Source organism: Castor canadensis, chromosome 8, assembly GCF_047511655.1.
Source record: "Castor canadensis chromosome 8, mCasCan1.hap1v2, whole genome shotgun sequence".
NCBI classification, from domain to species: domain Eukaryota; kingdom Metazoa; phylum Chordata; class Mammalia; order Rodentia; family Castoridae; genus Castor; species Castor canadensis.
The window spans coordinates 83,317,051-83,341,264 of NC_133393.1; the positions used below are offsets into that span (position 1 = coordinate 83,317,051).

The 24,214-nt window shown below is 39.9% G+C and overlaps 1 protein-coding gene across 5 annotated transcripts in view; it reads right to left on the bottom strand.

The window, feature by feature from the left end:
• Positions 1–5,596: 5,596 nt before the first annotated feature.
• Positions 5,597–24,214, bottom strand: part of Slc38a1 (solute carrier family 38 member 1) — a 60,677-nt gene continuing 42,059 nt past the window's right edge. For 4 of the 5 annotated variants that reach the window (XM_020180472.2, XM_020180474.2, XM_020180473.2 and 1 more), the window contains 11 exons: positions 23,374–23,466; positions 22,984–23,065; positions 21,900–21,982; positions 19,797–19,855; positions 19,578–19,694; positions 18,386–18,465; positions 16,548–16,648; positions 14,066–14,184; positions 13,404–13,545; positions 13,192–13,289; positions 5,597–11,471 (listed from right to left, as the gene is read on the bottom strand). In XM_020180472.2, coding sequence (XP_020036061.1) covers positions 11,370–11,471; positions 13,192–13,289; positions 13,404–13,545; positions 14,066–14,184; positions 16,548–16,648; positions 18,386–18,465; positions 19,578–19,694; positions 19,797–19,855; positions 21,900–21,982; positions 22,984–23,065; positions 23,374–23,466 — 1,076 coding nt within the window. In that variant the 3' untranslated portion in view covers positions 5,597–11,369. Of the gene's footprint in view, positions 11,472–12,530; positions 12,678–13,191; positions 13,290–13,403; positions 13,546–14,065; positions 14,185–16,547; positions 16,649–18,385; positions 18,466–19,577; positions 19,695–19,796; positions 19,856–21,899; positions 21,983–22,983; positions 23,066–23,373; positions 23,467–24,214 lie in introns of all 5 variants that reach the window. The other variant, XR_012450823.1, reaches the window with a different exon arrangement.

Below are 24,214 nucleotides of genomic sequence, written 5' to 3' on the forward strand. Positions count from 1 at the left end.
CGTGATGTATAAAATCAGAAAACCTAGGCCTTTAGTCAACAGTAAATACACGAGTTTGAACTAATAATTCTTGGGTGGGCATTGTAAATAATGTCCCAGACTAATGTTATCCCCTCTATTCATTGTAAGTTTGTTTCTGTAGCCCAGGCTGGCCTTGAACTCATGATCCTCCTGTCTCAGCCTCCTGAGTGATGGTATTATAGGTGTACACCACTATACACAGTGGTTGGATTCTTTTAAATATATCTCTGGCTATGCTACTAGAGACGGTGATTTAATTGATCTGAGGTCAATTCTTTTTAAAGCTGTCATGAAATTCATAAAATGTACCTGCTACTGTTGAGGAACTAGATATGAAGAGCCAAGCTGTGGTTGAACAGGAATCCTGCTGTTAATACTTTGTGATCACATGATCAAGTAATATAGAGTTACTCTAGCTTGTAACTGGGAAATGGAACTGGGCTCACTGGGAGCCTGACTATGAAAGTCAGGGAAAATGTTAACATAAGGACTGTTCCAGAGCTTCCTGAGAAAAGGCAGGAGTGAACGATGTTTCTGGGAGCACCCCAGCAACAGTAAGAGGCCAGAGTGTGAACAGAGAGGTAGAGATGAGAATGTGACACTGCTCATTGACTCCTGTACCTTCTTGTGAACTAGAAAAATTCACATACATGGAACCGATAGGGGCAAAAGTTAAGAGCATTTAAAATGTTACCAGATACTGCCAAAATGCTCTCTGAGAAAATGGAACAGTTCTCACTCTCACCAACTCATGTGGAAATGCCATACCAGAACTCTAACAGTCACCATCACAGTCTTTGCCAGTATAAGGGAGAAACAGTTACCATAAAGACCTTCTAATTTACGTTTATTTATTCACTTATGAGTTAAGAACGTTAGTTACAAGTGTTTAGCGTATGTCTTTCCTGGTAGCTTTTTTGTCTTTCTGTAGCCTATTTTTCTATTGGGCTGCCTTTTTTTTTCCTTGGTGATTTTGAGAAACTCTTGATTTATTAATAAATTGGCTTTATGTTATGCAGTCCAAGGCTGCTTAGACAGAACTTTAAGAAACTTCTAGGTGTTTCTCTGTGACCCATTTATTTATTTAGGCAGTTCTGGTGTTTGGACTCAGGGCCTTGCACTTGCTAGGCAGGTGGTAGAGCACTTGAGCCCTTTCTTGCTTTTTTTAAAGTTATTTTTTGAATAGGGTCTCATACATTTTTTCCCTGCTTGGCTTTGGACCACAATCCTCCTACCTATGCCTGCCTTGTAGCTGAGATTATAGTCGTGAACCACCACACCCAGCCACTTAGTCACTTTAAAACAAGGAAAAGTAAATGCAATGGCCCGTCTTCAGATCTAAGGAGGAGCACAAGCAGGCTGTCAATACCCTCAAGGAAGGAAGTGACAAGAGGGTTTCTGAGGTTATATGACTATAAAAGTCAGATATCCCTTGGCAACTGAACCAAAGACTGCTGAAAGGGTTTTAGCAAATTTGCAGAGACACCAGGATGCCTCCTGAGAGGTTGTTTTACTGCCTACCCAATTCCTTCACTTATAGAGTGCAGCAATAAATGGAAACCTCTCCTAAGCCAGGCAGTTGGAGGGGACACGGATCAAGGGTGAGCTGGGCCCAATGTGAGGAGCTTTTCCTGGTGTGGGGTCTGAGAGGAACGGCCTCCATTTCACTGTGTGGCTTGGGAGTCAACCTTTCTTGAGTGCTTCAGCCCTCACAGGGCTGAGGACACCTGTGAGGTCCTGAGTGTAACAGTGGTAGGCACGGGTTAAAGAATTGTCACAGTCCCACTGTAACACTGCCTAGCAGCAACAGAGGTGACTAAGGTGGGAGAGCCTGCTGTGAAGGGATTGAATTCTCCACCTCTCCCTTTGCCTGGAGCTTGGATGTGACATGACTGGAGTTAAGTATCTTCAGAATTCTTGGACACTTTAGAGGTGAGAAAGAAAGTGATGCTGGTATAATGTGGATGTGTTGAACTTGAATCTCAAACTTGACAGGTAGGTCTCTCTCACCAATGGCAGCTAGTGTGGAAAATGTCCATTTTTGCTTCCCATTCAGATTTTTTGCACTGTAGCGCTTTTGCATATCATCCGGAATTTTCAAATATATTATTTTCTTTGTGACCTCTGTTTTGTACCAAAACAGGGCTTCTCCACACTAAGATATTATATATATATGTGAGATATAGATATACAGATTGTGACAGAAAAACTGTGAAGGGGTGGGGGCAAGATTTCCGGGTGACCTTCAGTGGAATACTTCAAGGTTATCTGAAGGACACCTTGACAGATAGCCATGGGTGATTGCAGTAAATTAAATACAGCCTTCCAGTCTCACGTCAAATAGGTTTCTGTTTCCTGAAACTTGCCTGAGGCTCTGCTATAAACCACAAGGCAAAATCAGGATCCATAACAAAGAAAGACAGCCCCGCAGTCACAAGGACTGTTGTGCAAAGTACCTCACATTGTGGATACATCAAAGAAAGCAGAGTCTTGGGGACAAGCTTCTGAGTTGACATTACTTACACAACTTTCTGGCTGTACCCAGGGAGTGACTATAGTGTTATAGGACTGTTTCAAGTCCAGGAGCAGAGAGCTTTATGAAATCAGAATTTGAATTCAAGACCTAGCCAAACAAAATTGCAAAGGGTAGGATGACCTGAGAAGAAAAAATCTTACTGTGACCGTTGATTCTGTTTTAAACCTCTCTTTTCTGGATATATAAGGAGGCCATTTCTCTTTCTTCCTAAGCTATCTTTAGTCTACAATCCAGTAGACTGCTTTTGTAAAGTAGAATTAAACATTTTTTTCTGCTTTTCAATCAGCTGTCCTCCACTTCTTAGTTGAAAAACTTGACTTGTGACCAAGTCCCTTACTTTTTTATAGCAATATAGTCATTTCACAACAAAAGTCTCTCTCCCAGTATATAACTTACAAAATTGATGCATATCCCCGCCTTACTTGGACTGTCATATTTGAGAATACTGGTCATTTGACAGGTGTGCCAAACTCTAAGGAAGAAAGTTGGTTCTATGTATGGCGCCAAGGCCCACAAAACCCTCCCAGAAAACTGACCTAGAACCAAACTTACAGAGTTGTAACTTATAGTGTAGTTCCAAAGGAAGGGAACTAACCTTGTGGGGATAAAAAAGAGCACTTTTCACTAGGCCTGGAACCTTAGCAAATTTATCAATAGTGGAAATGGTCCAAATTTATAAATAGAACAGGTGAAGTATGGTAGCTTCCTGGGTTTGCTTCCCTACCCCTGAGCTAGCAAGTAACAGTTTTAAAGGTAACTATTCAGAACTGCATGGTTCTAGGTTACAATGCATATTCAAGGAAGCCTATAGGGTTAATTAGCAGTCTTACTACACACATGCAAATAACCAGGCCAAAACTAAGAGACCAGGGTTTTTTTGTTTTGTTTTCTTTTTTTTGGTGGAACAGGGGTTCGAACTCAGGGTTTTATAGAGGCCCTTGCAAACCTGGCACTCTACTGCTTGAGCCACACCTGCAGTTCATTTTCTCTGGTTATTTTGGAGATGGGGTCCTGCTGGCCTCAAACTGCAATCCTGATCTCAGCCTCCCAAGTAGTTGGGATTACAGGCAAGAGCCTCCACACTTATTTTAATTGTCCCATTCCCCCCCACCCAGACCCCTACCACCTTTTTGTGAGGGATCGAATCCAGGGCCTTGTAAACTTTTTTTTTTTTTTTTTAGAGATAAGATCTGTGTAACCCAGGCTGGCCTCGAACTTGTGATCTACCTGCCTCAGCCTCCTGAGTACAGAGATTACAGGTGTGTGCCACCACACCTGGCACTGTAAATGAAATTTTTAAACATCTTCTTCCATCATTTAATAATGGGCTAAATAAAAATCTTGAGACATGATTATAAGGGTCATGGCTTTACACTTGTAAAAAATACATATATTGACTCACATGTGGTTTAAAGTCTTTAATATATTTTGAGTTCTCTCTAGATATAAAAGGTAATGTAGAGATCCAGTTTTATTTTCTTCAAAAACTATCCATTTATTGAATAAACTTTATTTCCCCCACTGATTTGAAAGGCCACCTTTCTGATATTATTGGGTCATGTTTGTGTTCTCTGTCATAATCTATTTATTAAGTTTCGTGCCAGTACCAATCTGGTTTTGTTTGTTTCTTGTCAATATGGGGTTTGAACTCAGGGCCTTACACTTGTTATGCAGGCACTCTGCCACCTAAGCCACTCCACCAGCATTGTTTTGTGTTGGAAATTTTTGAGACAGGATCTCTCAAACTATTTGCTGGGCTGGCCTCGAATTGCAATCCTTCTGATCTCTGCCTCCTGCCCAGCCCCAGTCTGTTTTAAGTTTTGATAGCTTGGTAGGTCATTTGCATTGTTTACCAAACAAAAGCAGATTATCCTACTGACTTGGAATAGTCTAAAACTTAAACTAATGAAAGATTAAAAATTGGTGTACAAAAATTGGCTCCATTATTTGGGGCTCATCTAACCTTTTCAGTCCATCCTAGTCAGGCAGAACACAATGATGAACCTAGCAGGTAGGCACGCTGGGTTTTGGAGGCCCAGTTTCCACTGAGCCCATAGTTTATTCCACAAGGCAGAGGCAGATTCACCCTTGCCAGTACAGCGTTAGCAGACACTCCAGCAGTGGTCGTGGAAGAAGTCAGAACTATCAAAACACTGAAGATTTAGAACAAAATCTGCTCAAATTCTCAACAGCCTTTTAATATACAACCCACTGCCTGAATTTGAAAGTGGTAATTACCGACTCACGCCCTTTGCCCTTGGGATTTTGATAAATTAAGTAAACTCAGGAGGCATGTAACAATAAAAATACCAGCTTTATCCGTAATGAAACTAGATTGGAGTACTCAGCTTGGACTGCCATGCTCCAAGTTTCTACTGTGCATCCACAGGTGCAGCATAGCTCTGCAGGATGTACTGTTGTCGCTTGGGCAGCCCAGGGAGAACCATGGTGAGCTGACACCCAGTCACATCAAGAAAGGCTGATGGGTAGGAGCAGATGACAGTAAAGAACAGCCAGAGAAGCTTTCTCCTCAGTGGCTCCTAAAAAATGCAAGCATTGACAGAATTTCCTATTTGATGGTGGCTGCAATGTGGGTAAAGTCCCTTCTACAACATAGAACAGAAATTGATAAAAAGATGAACCTGAATTAAAAAAAGAAAATATTATGTCCTTATGTTCAACTTACTCTGATTATGAAGAATGAGTTAATATATGTGTAAGACCAGACAGATTTTGATAGTTTTGTAATTTTAAGGCATTTTTTTTTTTTGGGTGGTGAGGGGGAGACAGGTTCTCCCTATGTAGCCCAGGGTGGCCTGGAACTCTTAATCTTCCTGCTTCACTCTCCCAAGCACTGGGATTACAGGTATACACTACCACACCAGGTTAAGTTAGGGTTCTTAAAGATAAGCTCCCAGCCCAGAACCATAACACATGTGTACAAATCATTCTCCAGCGATTCTGGATGGTGTGTGTAGTTCTCAGCTGCCCCCTTTTTTAGCATTGACATCCCCAAAGAATCATCACAAGATTTGTAAGTACTTTTAATTCACATTTTTAATGTTTAAAAACTATGTGAACAGAGCAGTTATAGGACAGAACTCCTTACATTTCTTTATATACACCACACCCTGAAAAAAAACAAAACAACTCTAGTTGATGAACTGAATAGCAAAGTTTTGTGATTGTGATTCACTTAAGGTACGCACTGGAAATTCATTTACAAGGTTTTTACATTAATAAAACAATGATGTACAGGGATTCAGATGAAGTCTAACATCCACTGGTCTTGAGAGAATGGGTTACGTACCAATGGTCAATATTCAAGTGATTTGGGAAAAACATAAGACAGTCTGTGTTGGTGCCAACACTAAAATAAAAGGCAAACATGCAAGACTTTTTACTTGATAAAATAACAGGCTTTTTCCTTCATATTTGTGCTCATAGTTAACATTCAGATCTTCCCCCTCCGCAAAGATCCCAAAATTTGGGAAAGGCAGCAATTCAATTTTTGGGGAAAAAAAAAAACCCTAACATTTTCCTCCCTAACTTCTGTTTTTATAGACACTGTGTAGTGGCATCAATGTAACAGTAAAAGAACTTTATGAAGAAACAATTTGTCACTTGGGTATCATCTGTTTCTATAGGACAATGATTTGGGTCTACATATTCCTTACTTGTAGCTCAAAGAACTATTGCTTAAATAATTGATCTTAATACCAGCATAAGAAATCAACACAGCTATTTTCTGAGACATTTTGTTTTCTAAACAAGTAAGGTTTTAGGCTTCAGGTTTACAATTGAGAGAACTATGTTACCTGGGAAAGAATGTAATTTTTTTCTAGTTCCCAAATAAAACCACTAATATCTATGAAAACATTTATTCCTTATATGCAGGGACTACTGACTTCTATTTCAGTGTGGATCCACAACTGCAAAAATATACAGCCTCCTATTTATTTACAGTATATTTACATACAAATGAAATATTCCTACAATAAGCCTCAGCTGCATAGTTTCTTCCTTTAAGAACACAAACTCAAGCCTCAGGAAGGAGGATGTCAGCTTCCTTGTGAATTACATTGTTTCCCAAGAACTCTACCATTTAGATTTAGTGGTATTTTTCACTTGGTAGCCACCCTAACTCCAATTTATATCTGAAAGCCTTATATCTTTATTAATAATTCAGTGTATTTTAGAGGAACTATGTTCTGTTGCCATTTCCAGATCTGCCATCCTCAAGGAAAACCATTTATTCATATTAAAGGAGTTCTAGTCTGTGTCATTTTTCAAAGTGCCTAGACATTTGCTTGAATGGGGGAGTTATTTGCTCAGACCATTTAAATGGGAAAAGGGAGACTAATTGGTTTTGCTCTGAGGCATAAAATCAAATGTGTGATCATACCATCTTCTCCCTCCAACTAAAAGTACCATCTGACGATACTGCCCCACTGAGATGGGACTGAGCTCTGCCTCCTGTTCAGAGCAGTTTGGACTGTCTTCACTAGTGTGGGTCTTTCAATAGAGAATTTGTTGTATTTTTATTTAATTATTTAGTGGCACTGGGGATCGAACCCAGGGCCTTGGCATGCTAGGCGAGGGCTCACCACTGAGTGAGAATTCCCTTTAAAAGGAGCACAGGTTGGAGTCCTGTGATGAACACATTCTGGAGAACTGATTCCTGACAGCAATCAGAATCTCCTCTAAGGTTATGTTTTACAAAGAAACATTTTCTTTTGATTTACCTGCCCCCCAAAAAAGAATGAAAGGAAGTAAGGAAAGGAGAGAGGGAAGAAGGGAGGGAGAGAGGGAAAAAGGGAGGGAGGGACGGAGAGAGGAAAAAGAAAAGGAAAGAAAAAAAGCCTTATTTTGATTTCTTCACAACTGTGTATTATTGTGCCTCAGTCCAAAGCAGCCCCCAAGTGCAAGGCAGTCTGTGTTTGGAATGAGCAGGTGTTCGTGTAGCTCTAGCAGCATGGCCCAGATGGAGACCCCACAGTTCCTCCCTCTGATCTTCACAGAGACCCCTCCTGCTGAGCCCTTCCTAACTCCCGAGGTAGAACTGGAACAGAGGAGACACTAACTAGCTTAGAGTTGGTCTCAACTCGATACCACTGGCATCACCTGGAGGGCTGTTAGAACAGCTCTCTATCCCAGACTTCAACTTCACTGTCTGCACTGGGCCCTGGACGCTCACAGATGGCACCTGCTGCTAGCCTGGGGCCTTGCTTTGAGAACCTCCAGCTGAGAGGCTGGAGAGCCAATCCTTGGAGTCACTGGGTGTCCTCCAAAATACCAAGGAGTTTCACCACACACCTTTGGCCCTCTAATCCACCCCCATGCGTGCCTTTCTTTTTCTCAACAGGGTCTATAAATATAAAAGGAAAGTGCATGGAGAGCTTTGTTTTAAACTTTTCCTCTGATTACTGAGCAGTTAAATCAAGGTTAGCAAACCTGAAGTCATTAAAGGTGCTGAGTGCTGCCTGGCTGGCCTAGTGGGGGGATGCTGTGCAGCTATGTCCCTCTTCTGCAGTGAACAGGGAAAGGTCACACAAAGGGAAGCAATCAGGCCAAGCCTGAGACTTCCAGAAAAAACAAAAGGTACCACCTGAGCAATGTCCCTGGAAGTTTACACAACCCAGGAGGCCCCTCATACTCCTTCACCCTTCCTCCACCACCAGGCTTTGTGGACTTATTCTTCCCCATCTTTTCTACAGACATGCTTCAGGCTACTGTGGTCACCTCTAACTGGTGGCTACCCTACCCCACTGTCTATCCCATGTGTTTAGGATGGGCAGTCTAGATTCTACCAACAAGAAGCAGTGACATTCTTGGCAACTCTGAGCACATAACACCCTCCCTCCCTGCCAGGAACTATATTCTATCTGGTGACTTGATTCTTTTGCAGTCATATTATTCTATTTCAGCCCAACTATGAGTTCGGTTATTTTTTTCTAGCTGGTCTGGGGGCCTAACCTCCACATGTAACCCAATTTCTGAAGGAAAACACATCTAGGTTGCAATCAACCAACCTAGAAAGTTTTGGAAAATATTCTCCTTACAAAATGTGCCTAAAGAGTAGGTTTTTTTTTTATTTTCCTGTGTGTGTTTTGTTACCCCCACCTCCAACAGTAACACTAATTAGAGATTTACAGTATTCTGTTACAATAACTTGAGGATAGTTCTAGCTCCAAAGTACAAAGCTGACACTGTTCACTAGTGTAGAGATCCTATCTACTAGAGGAAAACGTGCTGCTTCCAGTGGCTAACGTGTAAGATTCTTTAATCTACTAATTTAGCAGAGAAATGTCTATAGCACGTGACCGTGCTGTTTAAACTCTACCTAACATCTGTGATACATGTATGTTTTGGCTACCAGTTCACTATTCTGAACAAGGATAACAAGAGCAATACACTTTTATACTTAATTCCAAACAAACAAGGATTGAAACAGTGATATTGGATAGGCATTAGGGTCTATTATGTTCAAAAAACAAACTTAGGTAAACACACAAAGAAGGTTTTAAAAAACAGGTGGTATCACAGACATCTATAACAATGTGCTTCCTCTAAATAAATATATTTTAAATAATAAATTTCTGGTACTGTCACATAAAATCCAGAGATCCAAAACCATGACTACAACATCCCAGAGTTAATAATTTTTTGAATTCACTTTGTGAATGTAAGATGAACGTTATAGAAAAGAGCATCGTATAACTTGCAAACTAAATCATGTATTTTTTTAAATGTAGGGTTATCCAACTACCTGACGATTTCATTTCCTGGTCTCTAAGCATCTCCAAAGGCTGACTGAACCTTGTTTTGTTTGGTTTCTGTAATGTGGAAAACACTTGAAAAAGACAGACCTGGTTGTAGATTTTACTAGGTTAGGTATCCATAGCTCAGTTACGTGTTCAAATCTAACTGCCTGAACCCTGGACCTGACGTAGATGTAATTCTGTAGTACTATATTGAAAGCTATGATGATGCAATGCAGGAAATAACCTTTCATTCTCCCCCAAGAGAATGGCAGCAGGTGCTTTGAAGCCTGCTTATCTGTAGAACATTAGTCTGCAAGAGGAGGGGTCAGTTCCATGTGACTTTTGGTGAGAGTGAAGGCCTTTGGGGACAGGAGTCAGAAAGGAACAGAATCCAGAGCTAAGTGCCTGGAAACTCTGCCAACCGTCTATAAGACGGTAAGATTCTGCTTATCTACAGATATGAAATCTGTGCTCAGTGAACTTCTGTGTTTGGAGAATTCAACACATGTAGATAAAACACAAGACCTGTTTCCAGAGAACAGCTCACAGAGCATGCACACAGCTTAGCACACATGGGTATGGCTGGCCCAGTCACAGGTAGGGGTGCTGTTCTGGGTTCCCTTGGCATCCCCCATCCCTCTCCCAGCTAGCTTGTCCCAAACTCTCTTTCATTTTCAGTCTCTTCATAATTTTCCTCTGCATCCTTTAGGAGAGACTGGGGTAAGAGCATGGGGCAACTCTGTCTTCAAGTGTGGGTCACACTGGACAGGCAGCAGTAGGAAGAGGAGAGGAGACAGCACAGACAATGAGGCCTTCTTGTCTTTCCTGTCTGGGGACAGGAGGGTACACAGTGATTTCAGAAGAGGCTCTTCACAAAGACTATCTCTGAGGGTTTCTTTTCAAGATGGGATGGAGAGTTAACGGAGAAGAAATAGAAATGAGGCTTATTTAAGGTACAAAAATCTTGTATTTGTAATAACCTAGATTTATAGATATAAAACAAGTCTTTTTTAAAGACTCCCCTTAGGTATCCGATATAAAACAGGAATGACTTGTCCTCAATCATCCTTAGTTAGGGACACATTACTTTCTGTTGCAAAAAGCTGGTGGAAATCACTAAATGCTGCTGGGCTTATAGTCTAAGTTTCCCCTTCAACAACACAGGTGCAGGGTTGAAGGCCATCTGCATCAGAGGAATATTTTCTTAGGCATTTTGGATTCTCTTTTCACTGCAGGTAGCACAGTAGTAGATTCAGACTAGACAAACTTTGACACAGGATGCCAAGAGGAAAATGAAACCTTGCTAGATTACCCAAATGTGTAGTTAAATAGATTTATCAAGGTACCATCCCCATCCTTCTCAGCTGAGGACATTCACAGGGACTGTCTCTGAGTGGGAGGGGATGGAGTCCCTGAAAGCCCTGGAAGGCCCAAGTTCGGCTGCCAGGTGATCAGAGCTGCCTCAAATATTGGGCATACTCAGATCCAGCAATGGCACGTGCCCTGCGATTCTCCTACAATTATCCCTGTGTGCTGTGTTAACCAAAATAGGCAAATTATTTATGAAACCATTTTTTTCTGTAAAGCAAAATAAATATATACAATTCAAGATTCTTTTCTCTTCTAAAAAGATACAGCTAGTGTGAGCTGAACATCAGTAGGAAAATCATTTCAGAATCTGCATGTCTAATAAATGAACATGATGGCTGATCATGTTTTTAAAGTCTTAAGAGACTATGAAGCCACAAAACACGGAGTTAGGAGAGTGAAAAATAATCAGTTATGAAAAGTACTGGAAAAGATGATTACATGAAATTTAACCCCCCCCCAAAAAAAAATTTTGCAGTCCCTAAATAGATCTCAAGTCTTGAAGGACATGAACCATTGTAGAAACAGGTCTCTGTTTTGCTACCAAAGTGTTATTCCATTTTAAGTATCTTGAACATTTGTTTGCTTCTGTAAACTTGCAAGAGAAGTGACGAGGGGCTGTTGATGTGTGATGATGTGGTGAGCAGCAGACCAGAATGCTTTTCTCTTCTCAGCTGGTCTCAGTGGCCTTCATTGCTACCTGAAGAGCAGGCCCAGTCATAGATGACCAGGGGAATGCTGACCAAGGAGAACAACACCCCTAGCCCCAAAAAGAGGGCCGCCTGGAGCAACGAAAAGTATGTGTTATTTTCAGCACAGCCACCATTTTCCCCAAGCACCTGAGAAAAAAACAGAAACCTTTGCCATCTCCCTTTGTGTCCCCTTGTATTTAGAGTTTGTTGCAAACATTGCTGAATCATGAGATTGTAAAACTGTGTAAATCTGATTCTGTAAGAATGGGAAAACATGAAAACCAAGCTAAACTGAGCCGTCCTCTATACTCTGTCTTTCGACTTCACCGTCACCTTGAGTGTATTCATTCTATAAATGACTGTTATCCTTCTAGCCTTCTCCTCTGCTGAGATCATTACAAGTTTAAAAAAGAAAAGCCTTGGGAAATATTCAGGTCATTCCTTCCTACTAACCCAGGTTATCATTCACATATAATATTTCTGTTCAAAAAAGTAGAACAAATTCATGCAAAAACAAAGTAGATTTGATCGAGTGAAACTGGAAACAAGTGTCAAAAACTAAATTACTTGGAGGGTTGGTGAAGGCCACAGGTGAACAGATGACTAAGTCCAGGACCCACAGAACATGACATTATGAATTGCTTGACCTTGGGAACATCCAATGAGAGCTTTGCAGGGAGGAATGAAGCCTCATCAGAGCATAAGTTGGCCTGGGAGCTGGAAGGGGAGGTAGAGCTAAGGGAAGGAGAGGAGGCAATGGTGGGGTTGAGCAGTCTGACTTCCAGAAGTCCCTATACAGGCAAACCCCTTTGCTAATGCTATCTGATAGACCTCATTTTATTACAGGAGCAAGCATGGAGTGGCCCCAAGAATTCATGGGCCACAGGCCTACACCACATGCAGATTTTAACCCAGTAGATTTCACTACTGTGCCAAAGTGACTGCTCCTTCCTCTCCGTCCTTGTGAAGACTCCCCCAGTAAGGATTAGAAGGATTTGGGATTGATTCATGTCTTCAGAGATAATCCTCCTAGGGAACTAGATGCTCTACTGGCATCAGTGATGCTTTTCCTAAATGCACAGGGATGGTCCCTCCTGTGGGTCTGGTGACTTGGGTGACATGTGCAATTGCAGGGTGACATGTGCTTACACTATCTGGGAGGGCAGCTGAGAAGCCTTCTCCGAGGCCAAGCAAAATGGTGCTCCAGAAGGGACTCAGGTAGCAGCCACTTCACCCCTGCTTCCCTCACTGTCTCCAAGTGCACCACCTTCAAGATGCCCTTGAAATTCACCAGACCTGGAAACAAGAATCCCAATATAGAAAGGTAGTTTTTGAATCCAGGTCTGCTTGCTCCAAAGCATTTCTGTCAAATCATAGAAAGACTCTTTAAGCTAACTCAAGACATTTTACTTAAGACATGGCCTGTGTCCTGGGTTGCAGTTACATGGTGAAAAATTGCATAAGAACAGTGGACTGCATCAGGTCTTGGAGTCCCTTTCTACATTATAAAGACAAGACACTGCCCTACAAAAACACATGAATATAAACATCTATTCTCCCAGGTAGCCATGCCCCAGATCAGAACATAAGCCAAGGTGCAATGAGAGAAAAACCGGAAAAAGATATTCTAGGGGAATGGGGAAGATTTTGATATGAAACTGTATAATTCCCCAAGAGGAAAACTACATGGTTAACGTCTCCCTTCAAGGCAATTGACAGTAGTAGTAGATGGTAGAGAGATGATCTATTTATTGGCTAAATTTAAGTAGAAACTAATCAGAAATATTTAAGTGGCTAGCAAGAGACATACCCAAACTCTTTGAGTGCCTTTATCTCCATCCTGGTTTGTGATTTTTAAATAAAGAGATGAAGGAAGAATGAAAATAAGCATATTAGCAGACGTAACTCCTACAAAATAAGAAAAAAAAAGACAGGCAAGTTCAGGGTTGTTACTGTGAAATCTTAACTTTAGACAGCTGCTGTATATTGTAGAATGATATTTGCTAAGTCATAAAGCCATACCTACGACTCCAAAAATATCCTTCATGGAGGGTATGAAGATCACCAACAGGTTGATAATGACCAAAAGTATGAAGGTAACCCAGGTATGACGACATAAATTAAACTTGGTTTTCTTAGCCAGTTCAAATAAAGACGAGCGAACCTGTAAGAAAAGAAAACAAAGGTTTTATAAGGATCTGATGGGCACATTTCTCAGCAGATAACCCGTTTACTGGTGCAGAGGAATTGGTGAAATGCTTTGCAAGCCTGGTGAATTTAGAGACCTAATAAGAGTGGGAGGTCTGGGGGCTTGACTTGAACTGCAAAGTATTTTCTTATCTTATAGGAAGAATTTTCCTTTGCTAGACTGATTTCTGTCCTTGATTCAACTAAGATTGAGTGTTCTCTTCTGGTCTTTCTACATCTTCTTCTCTTGGGTGACTGAGATTCAAACACTATATTTTTCTGTAAAGAGGGCAAAATAATTAGAATTAAGATTTAGTCCATAGAGGCTACCCCAACTCCCTGATCTCACTTGCTACAGAGTGTGCAATCTTGGCCTCCTTCCCAGGGCTAGGCCAGGCTAGTCACCTATGTTAGGCTTTCTCTGGAAAGAAGTCATGAAAGCAGAAGGAGAGGCAAGACCCTAGCTTCACTCAGATCCACTGAGGCCTTCGACTTACCGTGAAAAATAACACCGGCACTGTGAGGATGACGGCCACAATGACAGCCAGCCGCACCGTCAGGATGAGAATGTCATCTTTGCTCTGGTACTTGTGAAGGAGGTCTGACTGCACGTTTTCTAAAATGAGGGTGGTAAAAAGGTTTTAAAAGGAGACAAGTGGGTTGGTGGCATGGCTCAAGTGGTAGAGCGCCTACCTAGCAAGTGCCTGAGGGCCTGAGTTCAAACCCCAGTACTGCTAAAAAAAAAAAAGAAAAGAAAGAAAATCTGTTAAATAAAAAGGTAACTTTTTTTTAAAAAGGAGACAAAGTACATTGATGAATAACAAGAATGACAAAAAAATCCTGAACAACCAAGAATTTATAAACTGATGGGCAAGGAAGGCAATGTCTGGAAGCATCTATTAGAAAAATTTATAATATCTTTTTTGTGTGTGGTTTTAAATTTCAGTACTAGGGCCTGAACCCATGGCCTCATGCTTGCTAGGTAAGCACCCTACCACTTGAACCACACCCCCAGTCTTTTTATTTGTGTTTTGTTTTTGAGACAGGGTCTTGCTAACCTTGCCCAGGTTGGCCTACAACTCTTCATCCTCCTGTTGCTGCCCCCTGAGTAGCTGGGATTTCAGGCATATGGCACTATGCCTGGCTAAAACAACTTATAACATTGAAAAAAAAAATGCCACATGAGACCTGCTCACTGTTCTTATGTAACTAGAGCTAAAAGGAATGCAAAATCATTACTAGAAGAAGCTGCACACCTGGAAGTCCTTCATGTGTACTAAATAATATATATGGCTGAAGCACAAGCATTCTTCACCTAGACTTTTTCCCACTGGGAGTCACTCTTCAAGCCACGCCAAATGGTCATCGTCTTGGGGGACTGAGGCCACATGAGATTCTTGCCTTCCAACTCTCCTCTGGTAACTGGGCAACAGAGGTACTAATCTAACTTAACCGCCATCAGGAAAAAATTCTTCTCTTACGTGCTATGTTTTTCTTGTAAATAAATATTTAGAGTATGTACTAGTTTGACTTTTTCTCAGCTCACAACTTTAGCTATTGCTATTTCAAAGTCTACCAATGGTGGAATGGCAGCCACAGCCAAGCATGGAAACTCTTACTCTTTGGACAAGAGCTCAACTTCCCTCATATCTCTTTTTGAGGACTTCCTACTGCCTATCTCAGGGCTCTGAGTGTGGAATTTGAATGCCAATCCAGAGCTGGGGATGTAACTCAGTGGTTAAATGTTTGCCTAGCATGCACAAAGCCCTGGATTTGATCCCCTGCACAATTCCAATCCAAAATCAAAGCTAGACTCAATTTCTGTAAAAGGACCAAAGATTATAATTAAAATCTCATGAGTTCTAATTTTCTTGATTCAAAATGCAAAACCACTTAAAAATAGCTGAGCCCTTTTCTATAATCTAAGTGTATAAAAGGGGATGGCATTCTATTGTAGGTGAAGAAAATGGGTTTACAAAGAAAAATCATAGCTTGAACAAGGCACCATGAGGCGGTTCGACTGACATCAGTTCTCTTTCTCCCTCCCTTAGCTGTGACTCTGTGTAAACTTCACAAAACACTAATTTTATCCAAAAATTAAATGTGGCAGCTACAGATCCATAAGATGTTATTCTTTGATGCTAGTGAAAATGCTCACAATACAGCCATATAATTAGAGCAATCTTTCTCTACCAAGTTGAAGTAACCCTTAAATGTGCTTAAATTTTGAGACATCTTTAGAGAATAAAATGGCCCGAAAGAATTATCATTTAATAGAGAAGGTTGTGAAATATGTATATTTGAATCAGGTCCCAAGCTATACTATGAGTGTAAGATCTGAAAGCCGCAGGATAGTTTGAAGAGCAGAGGATGAAGAGGTAGTTTAGGCAGGCAACTCTTCAACCAGGGCCAGTACCAGCTACAAATGAAACCTGGTTTTCTTCCTCAGATTTCATTTCTTTTAACTGTCTATGTCATCCTTCCCAATCTTTGCCAGGCTCCAAATTCTGGTGAACAATTAGGTGTTTTATTTATTTTTAATTAACAGAGAGTATCATGAGTGTAACGCGCCTGGCTCCTTCTCTCACTTTTAACATCTGTCTCTGTCTCTCTTTTCTATTAATGGAATCTGACCCAATTTGCAGTGTCAATTAGGAAAGCCTTCTCTAATACAGTTTTAAACTTTCTGAAGTAAAAATGGCATACTTCTAAAATGGCATGCTCAAGTTTCTCTTAAGGACACTATTCGGGGAATGAATGTTACACTATATTGTCTTGATAAGGATTCTATTCTGCACTCTGTAGTAGAAGGAACCATCATCATTGGTAAAAAAGAAAAAAATTAAAAACAACCCCAGCAAAACCAATGCGTAGCTTTGTGGTTCTCTTTGGCCTCAATGTTAGCAATTACTTTGGTATTAATTTTCACTAATTCTTTTAGGAACAAACTATATGTATCTATCAGCAGAAGTTACTTACCATAGAATGTCAAGTAGCCAAAAATGGCAGTCAAGAAGTACATGACAAACATGGCGAAAAAGGAGATATTTGAAACCATCTGCATTTTTTTCTGGGATCGGCTGAAAACAAAGACAAAGGAATTTGAAAAATTAAAATCATACTCCTGAACTGAAGCACTAGGGTTAACACTGAAGAACACACTTGCTTAACTTCCTTGCTCTCAGGTGAGGGCACAGCTGACCAGCTGAAATGACCCCCCAGCAATTATGCTGGTTTAGAATAACTTTAATAAAAAATGAGTACCTGAGGCAGGGATCCATGAACTACAATCCCTTGAGTGTTCTTCTCTATGCTTTTAAAAGAATATCATGTTCTCATCTGAAGGGCAGACAGTATTTTTTAATACTTGTGTTTGCTATTATCTCTACACTGTCCACGCACAGGAAAAAAGATAGGAAAAAAATCTGGGTGTTCTCTCAGCCCTAGAGATCAGTACCGAGCAGGAGCTTGACCTCAGGAATGTGCATTTAAAGGTGCTATTTGGGTTCTGGGTTCCCACCATGTAGCCCCCTTGGATTCACCTTTCAGAGCAATATCTACCCAACAGGTCACCATGGTGGTGGGTTCTATCTCCCATGTCAAGTTTACTCTGGGGTTGGGATGACCCTTTTCCATTTCTTTAACTGCTCAAATAATGAATCTACAAGACTTGTACTTCATAACAGACCACAGATAGTCATAACATAATTGGTTGTGTCCTAACAGAGAAAGTGGGATGTCATGGGAGGATGAAAAACAAGGAAAATTAAGTACACACTTGAGAATATTAAAAATTAAATGTTGGACATTAAACTTAAAAGATGCCAAAGATGGGTGGGGTGGGGTGGAGAGGTGTCCCAAACAATGTATACACATGTGAGTAAATGTAAAAACAATAAAATAAAAAAGATGCAAAGACACTGAAATAGGATCATAAAGTAGGAATGATATATATATATATACACAGATGTAGATATTTCAAATTTTAGCCATGTATTAAGTATAAAAGAGGAAGAATCGAGAGGAAATTCAATACTAAATGACATAACTTTTGCTCAAAGTGGAAATAAATAGCTATATCATATGTCTTTTCTGAGCTTAAGACTATGCCATGATACCTGTTTTTATATTGAATAAGTCTGATTCACAGTAGGCTGAAAAGAACACCTGGAAAATTTAAAGCAGGCCTTTTGTCCTCTCTAAAAGACAATCAAAACTAAAGCCATCTTAATCATTTCAAATGAACAATATTCTCTTTCTAGCTTGTGGTCTTAACATTAATTTCTAATGGTTTGATTTATTGTGGTTTTCTACCCAAACCAACAGGCAAATCAGAGAATGCATTTAGCACTTTACATATGAAATCTGCAGATAATCATCCACTTTCAAAATAAGCATAAGTGACAAAAACCAGCACAAACACTTGAGCTCTCTTTAACAAGAACAGTAGTTGAAAAAACAAATTAACTAAAAAGCTACATGGGGACTGGTGGAGTGGCTCAAGTGGTAAAGCTCCTGCCTAGCAAACGTGAGGCCCTGAGTTCAAACCCCTGTACCAGAAAAAAAAAAAAAAAAAAAAAAAGAAGACCATACGGTTGACCACTTTTTATATTTATGTCCAAAAAATACTGCAGATTTCTGATTTTTCTTAAAATAGAATTGCAGAAGACTAGCAAAATGCTAGTAAATATGAAAGCTGGGTGATGAATCTTGTAGAATCTGCTCATTATACAAGTCTGTTTATTTTAACAGAAAACTTGCTTATTAATGAGGGAGTAATAAATGAGGAAGATATAAAAACTGAACAAGTCTCTTACTCTTTAAGCTCACTGTAGATTGGCAGGACTGATGGGTGGCAGACAAATGCGAATGCAATGGTTGGTAAAGCATACACGGTCTGTTTGAAAGAAAAAATACAAACATTAAGAAAAGACAATCTTACCATAAAAATGCAGATCCAGTATTTCTGCACTGCCTTTCATCTGGCAGCTCATCAGAATCCCTGTATTATTTGGTTAGCAGGAGGGTTTTGGTCCCTAAAACAGGAGTAGCTTTCCTAAGGGGGCTTATCTAGCTCCAGTCATTAGGCATTTGTCACAGAGGGGCTCGAGATCTGCCCCTATGGTGCATTTTATGTACCCCAGGCACGCCAACACCTGTGTCTATGTGGCACTAGCCAGTCACATGGGGCTTTTTCTATGCCCTCCTGCTGGGTCCCCACAGTATCTCAGAGTAGCAGAGAGTAGCCAACAAGTTAGATGACTTGCCCGGGACTTCCACCTCTACGTGACTGCTCATTGCTCTCTGTCAGGTGTGTCAAAGCACACTTAAAAGACAGAATCTAAAAAGAAAATTATTCCACAGTTCACTAGTTTGGCTAAATCCTTAGAGTTAAAAAAGAGAGATCTATTTTGTTTTCTCAGGTAAGATTTTTAAAACTTCTCCAAGTTCTAATGCACAAAGAAGCTGGCAGAGAAGGAAGGAAAGGTAACACATGTTATGTTCTAACTCTGAGCCAGGTACACTCCAACACACCTGCAAGATACAGATAGATCCTCATTTTTACACAAGGATTGCTTGCCCAAGGACTGCAATCCAAGCCTGACTGACTACACAGACAATCAACCAAATCTTAACAGCATGAAGGCTTTTAAGTGTTAATGTGTGGTGGCGTCTACATTTCAATCGTGCAAGCTGACGTTTACAATATTCTTTTTTTCACCAACATATAAGAAGCTGTTGTCAATCTCTTTTAAAAGCATTGCCTACTACTCTACACAGGAAGATTTTTCACAGGGAATGCTTGGCTATCTTTAGCCAGGTAAAAGAGAGGGTGAAATACATTTGCTTCATTCTGAAAGGACTCTGAATGCATTGTGACTATGGAAGCTGTGGTACTGTGTGTTCTTTTAAGGACAAACACATTCAAAATTATAATTACAAGTATGAGAAATAAACTACCTCCAACGAAAATGTTCATCCTTACTTTTAAAGGATAAGGGCACTTACCTTCGAGTTGAAGGTGACATACTTTGGCGTGCACGTGTCAGTGTTTGTTGAATTAGTACTTAATGTTGAATTTAACTCCAAAACACCGCAGGAAATTTGAAACTTCTTGTAGATAACCTGGTGTTTAAAAATACAGATTTTATTGAAGCCAAATCATGGGTAATTTCATATGGCATTGTATTATGTCAAAACCAAGCCAACCATTCAGTTAGTACTTACCACTATTAGGAAAAAAACCATACAGCTCAAGGAAAATCCACTAGTATAGCCAAGATACCCTTTAAAAAAAAGCAAAAAATAAATTATTACTTCATTCATTAGTTTGTTTTTTTTTAAAAAAGGAGAAAAACAAAGAATTTATTAACCTCTGTAGCTCCTATCACATGGCATTACTCAAAGAAGTGGCTTAGTTATTACTTCGTTTCTTTTTTTTTTGTTCAGCAGTACTAGGGTTTGAACTCAGGGCCTACACCTTAAGCCACTCCATCAGTCCTCTTTTTGTGTGAAGGGTTTTTTTGAGATAGGGGCTCATGAACTATTTCTCCAGGCTGGCCTCGAACCGTGATCCTCCTGATCGCTGTCTCCTGAGTAGCTAGGATTATAGGCATGAACCACCCTATGCCCAGCTCATTTCTTTTAATGTATTATTACTTCAAGCACAGTTTGGGACTAAGTAATACGCATTTATGGCCATGTGAAGTCAAAATGTATTATTTGGTAGTGCTAATTTGGCAAAAAAAAGGGCTTTGAATAAAAGCATTCCAGTATGTGTTTTGATTCAGGTGCTCTGTGGCACACCAGAAAACACAACTTCCAGAATCCAAGGGAAATGGAACCTCCTAGTTTTGGCCCTAAGTCTCCACTGGGTATACTTTGGACAAATCCACTTATTCCTTGACCCTCTTGGTAGCTGTTTATTGTACACGTGTTGCATGCATACTGAATGTCAGTTACAACACTCTCTACCCAGAAGAGAGGAATGTGTGAGTAGACAATGGGAATTTCTACAAATGCAGCATCTGAGGACCTTTACTCCATCCCTTCAGAATGCCTGGGAGAGTTGCATGACTATCATCAAAACCTTCAGAAAGGTAGAGTGGCCTCCTGGGAACTACACTGCTCTCATCCCTGGGGGGACCTTTCTCTATCCACACTAAAAAGAGCCACCTCTATGCACAACAGAAAAGCTTACACACAGATCCAGAAAGCAGAAAATTAAGTAAAGAGGTTTTTTAAAAAATCTACTTAAAAACTCCATAGATTCAAGAGGTTTGACATTTTGTTAAACAAAAACAAAACACTGTGGTTCATAATTTTTTGAGAAGACTTTAATCCACACTTTTGGATTAGCCCAGATTAAAAGGAAACGCATCTTAGAGGTTTTTGACCAGATGGAAATCTGGCCTCATTATTCAGTATATGAGATTCCCACAACACCTGGCATGCTTGTCTTCAAATATAAGCATAAAAACAAGTGTCAAAACCAAATGGTTTAGGGCTGGTGGAGTGGCTCAAGTGGTAAAGCACCTACCTAGCAAGCGTGAGGCTCTAAGTTCAAACTCTAGGACCACCAAAACATAAAACCAGATGGTATGACTTTAGAGTTTTTTCCCTGTCTTCAGCAAGCAAAATCACTCTACATTTCAGAGCAATACATAATACTTTGGGGTATAATACAAGCAACATTCTGTCTTGACATTTGATTGAAAAATCTATTTGTTTAAATAATCAGAGTATTTAAGACCTCAAGCTGAGTGTGGTAGTACGTGCCTGTAATCTCAGGCCTCAGAAGGCTGAGGTAGGAGGATCAAGAATTCCATAAGACCTTGTCTCAAAAAAATTTTAAGAGGGATTGGGGATATTGGTGGTATATCTCAGTGGTAGAGTACTTGCCTAGCATGCATAGAGTCCTGGGTTTTGATTCCCCACCACTGCAAAAATAAAAAACAAACGAAAACCAAAAACATACCTCTTAGGAGAACTCTATTTTCTGGAGTTTTCATAGAGCAGCTTGTGTCACTGAAAAGAGCAGAGTCTTTTCTGGCCCCAGAACCTCTCTCCTCCTCACGGACATAGTATGGGACTGCCCAGGACCTCACATACTGACCAGTGGTTTTTCTGTTTTGTATTGTATTTATTTATTTATTTTTTGTGACCAGTGTTTTTAGCTCACATTAATGTCAGGCCTGATTAATGCTTGAAATTTATGATTCACTTAACTGTTACCCTGCAAGTGGAAGCGGAGGGAAGCTATTGGTTTTGATTACGTTTCGGATTGCTGGATCCTGTGCAGGCTATGAGAGAGGTAAGATCTCTCCTCACCTAAGTTCTTCAAGAGACACAGAGGGAGGATGATACCGAATGTCACCAGGACCACCAGGACTCGGCCATCCACGTACCAGGCTCTGAAAAGCAGATACGCGGCTGGGTTATATCTTTTGTTTAGAAAGAGAAATTTTTACCCTCAAATGTAAAACTTCATGATATATTTTAATTAATTTTTACTACTTATTTTTAACTGATCCTTTTTGATGATTACTTAGGTTTTATTCAAACACTTTACCCAACCACTACTTCTTTACTATTGCTTCGTTCCCATATAACGAAAGAACGGGTATTGTCTTATTTTTGCTTATGTTCCTCTCCTATTGGCTAAATGTGGCATTGCTTGGAATTATTTATGTGGTTTCAACACTGAATGCACACATTGCTTTCTGTCAGATTACAGCTTGTCCAATGAATTATTTAAAAAGAAAGTTCCTTTTTGTTTTGCTTGGCTGTTATCAGTGAGAACTGAGTCACCACAGGTAGACATTTCTCTTTCCCGAATCTCTTGGATTTGCCCTTCAATCCTGAGGATAAAACTCAAGGAACTCTGGCTTCTACAGTTTTTCCTTGAAGGAAAACAGAAAAACTAAGACTGACAAGAACTCTTCAACATGGAGTCAAAACATGACTGCTGTGCCAACTGTAGTGGGCAACATTTTCCAGGATCAGCTACAATTTTAATGAGGTTGGCTTACGTAAATTTTGCTCCCCAATGCCCTGAGCCTTCTTAAGGGAAGAGGCTAGGGTCTTCATTTTTTCATGTTCTACTTCAGTGATAAAAATACTCCCTATCTGTTCTGTTTCACAGAAACTAGATATAGATTTGAAGCTCTTGGGAAAATTCACTCTCCACCATTTGCAGCATGATGGATGAAATCTGCGATTACAATGTTCACATTCAATGCCTTCCCCTTCTTTCATTCACATCACCTCAAAGAAATTTATTGTGGAAACAACAAAGAAACAGCCTAGGAAAAATTTTCTCTCTACAACTCTCATAAAACAAAAGCTTTTATCAGCCTGCATCTAAATTTAAGACATTTTGGTTATATTACCAAAACAATGGTCTATCACTTACGAAAATGCTTCTTCTTTTCCCATGAGAAACTTGATAGCAGAGGGGAGTTCATTTTTTACTATGAAGAGATAGCTCAGCATGGCTGGAGGAAGAGGAGAATGCTTTTAGAAAGATGAGACTGAGGCTCGTGTTGCAATAGGGAATGTTACCAGCCCGTTCTTAGACTAACCTTCTGTAAGACACACAGCTAGCTTGAGCTACACCTACCGAGTTTTTGCCTCTAAGTAAGTGACTGCTGTCTCTGCTTTTACTACCCATGTGCCATTTTAGCAACAAGGATAACTGCTTTAATTATGCTAAATCTTGTGAGGATGCCCAGCCCTCAGAATTAGAAAAGATAATAACATTCACATATTGTAAAGTTATGGATAGAAAGCATGTTCTTTTTACCTCCAGTGTTCTGTAGAGAGGTGGCTCCAAAGATTACCAGCTTCCCTGTGGTGCCAAAGACTTGTTCTCCCAGCTTTTCATAAACCATGCAGCCTAGTTAAGAATCACATTTGAGGACACAAGAAATAACTACGTTCTAAAAGTTAAAAAAAAAAAAAAAAAAAAAAGCTAAGCTCTTATTATTCCATTGACTATTCCCCTAAGAGGTCTTGTCCTTTTCGTAAATTCACATCTTGGCTTCCCAAAGGTTAAGGTATTGTCATTATAAACCAACCTCTTGACATTTTTAAATGTCAGAGAAATGACCACCATTTCTCTTTTTTCGAGTTGGCTACAGAAGTATTACAATTTAACTATTAGAACATAAGGTTTACTTTAACTATCTTTACCCTTCTGGGGGAAAATCCCACTCTGACATTCTTCATAGGTTTGATGTGTAGCATTACAATAAATATTTGATTTTTAAAAGATCCTTATGTTTGAAATAAAAAGATTCATTCTGAATGAGTTACCTGAGCTGATCAGGCTAACAAAGCATTGTCTTCATAACATCCTATCAATCCCTTTTGTCTTCTTACATATAACACCAATCTTAGAGACATCTGTCACTACATAAGAATTTTGATCATTTGTAACATTTAGTTCAAAGAAGTGCAACTCCCAAAAGAAAGCAGCAGACAAATCTATCCAATGAGTAATTTGGCTAAAGCAAAATTCTAAAGTGGTCAACCAGCTCATTTCAATAAGTACTAAATTTTTAAACCGTTCATTGACAGTTCAGTTCATGTTTGCAAAAGGTTCAGAGAAAGCAATATAGGTCAGGCTATAATTAAACCTTTGT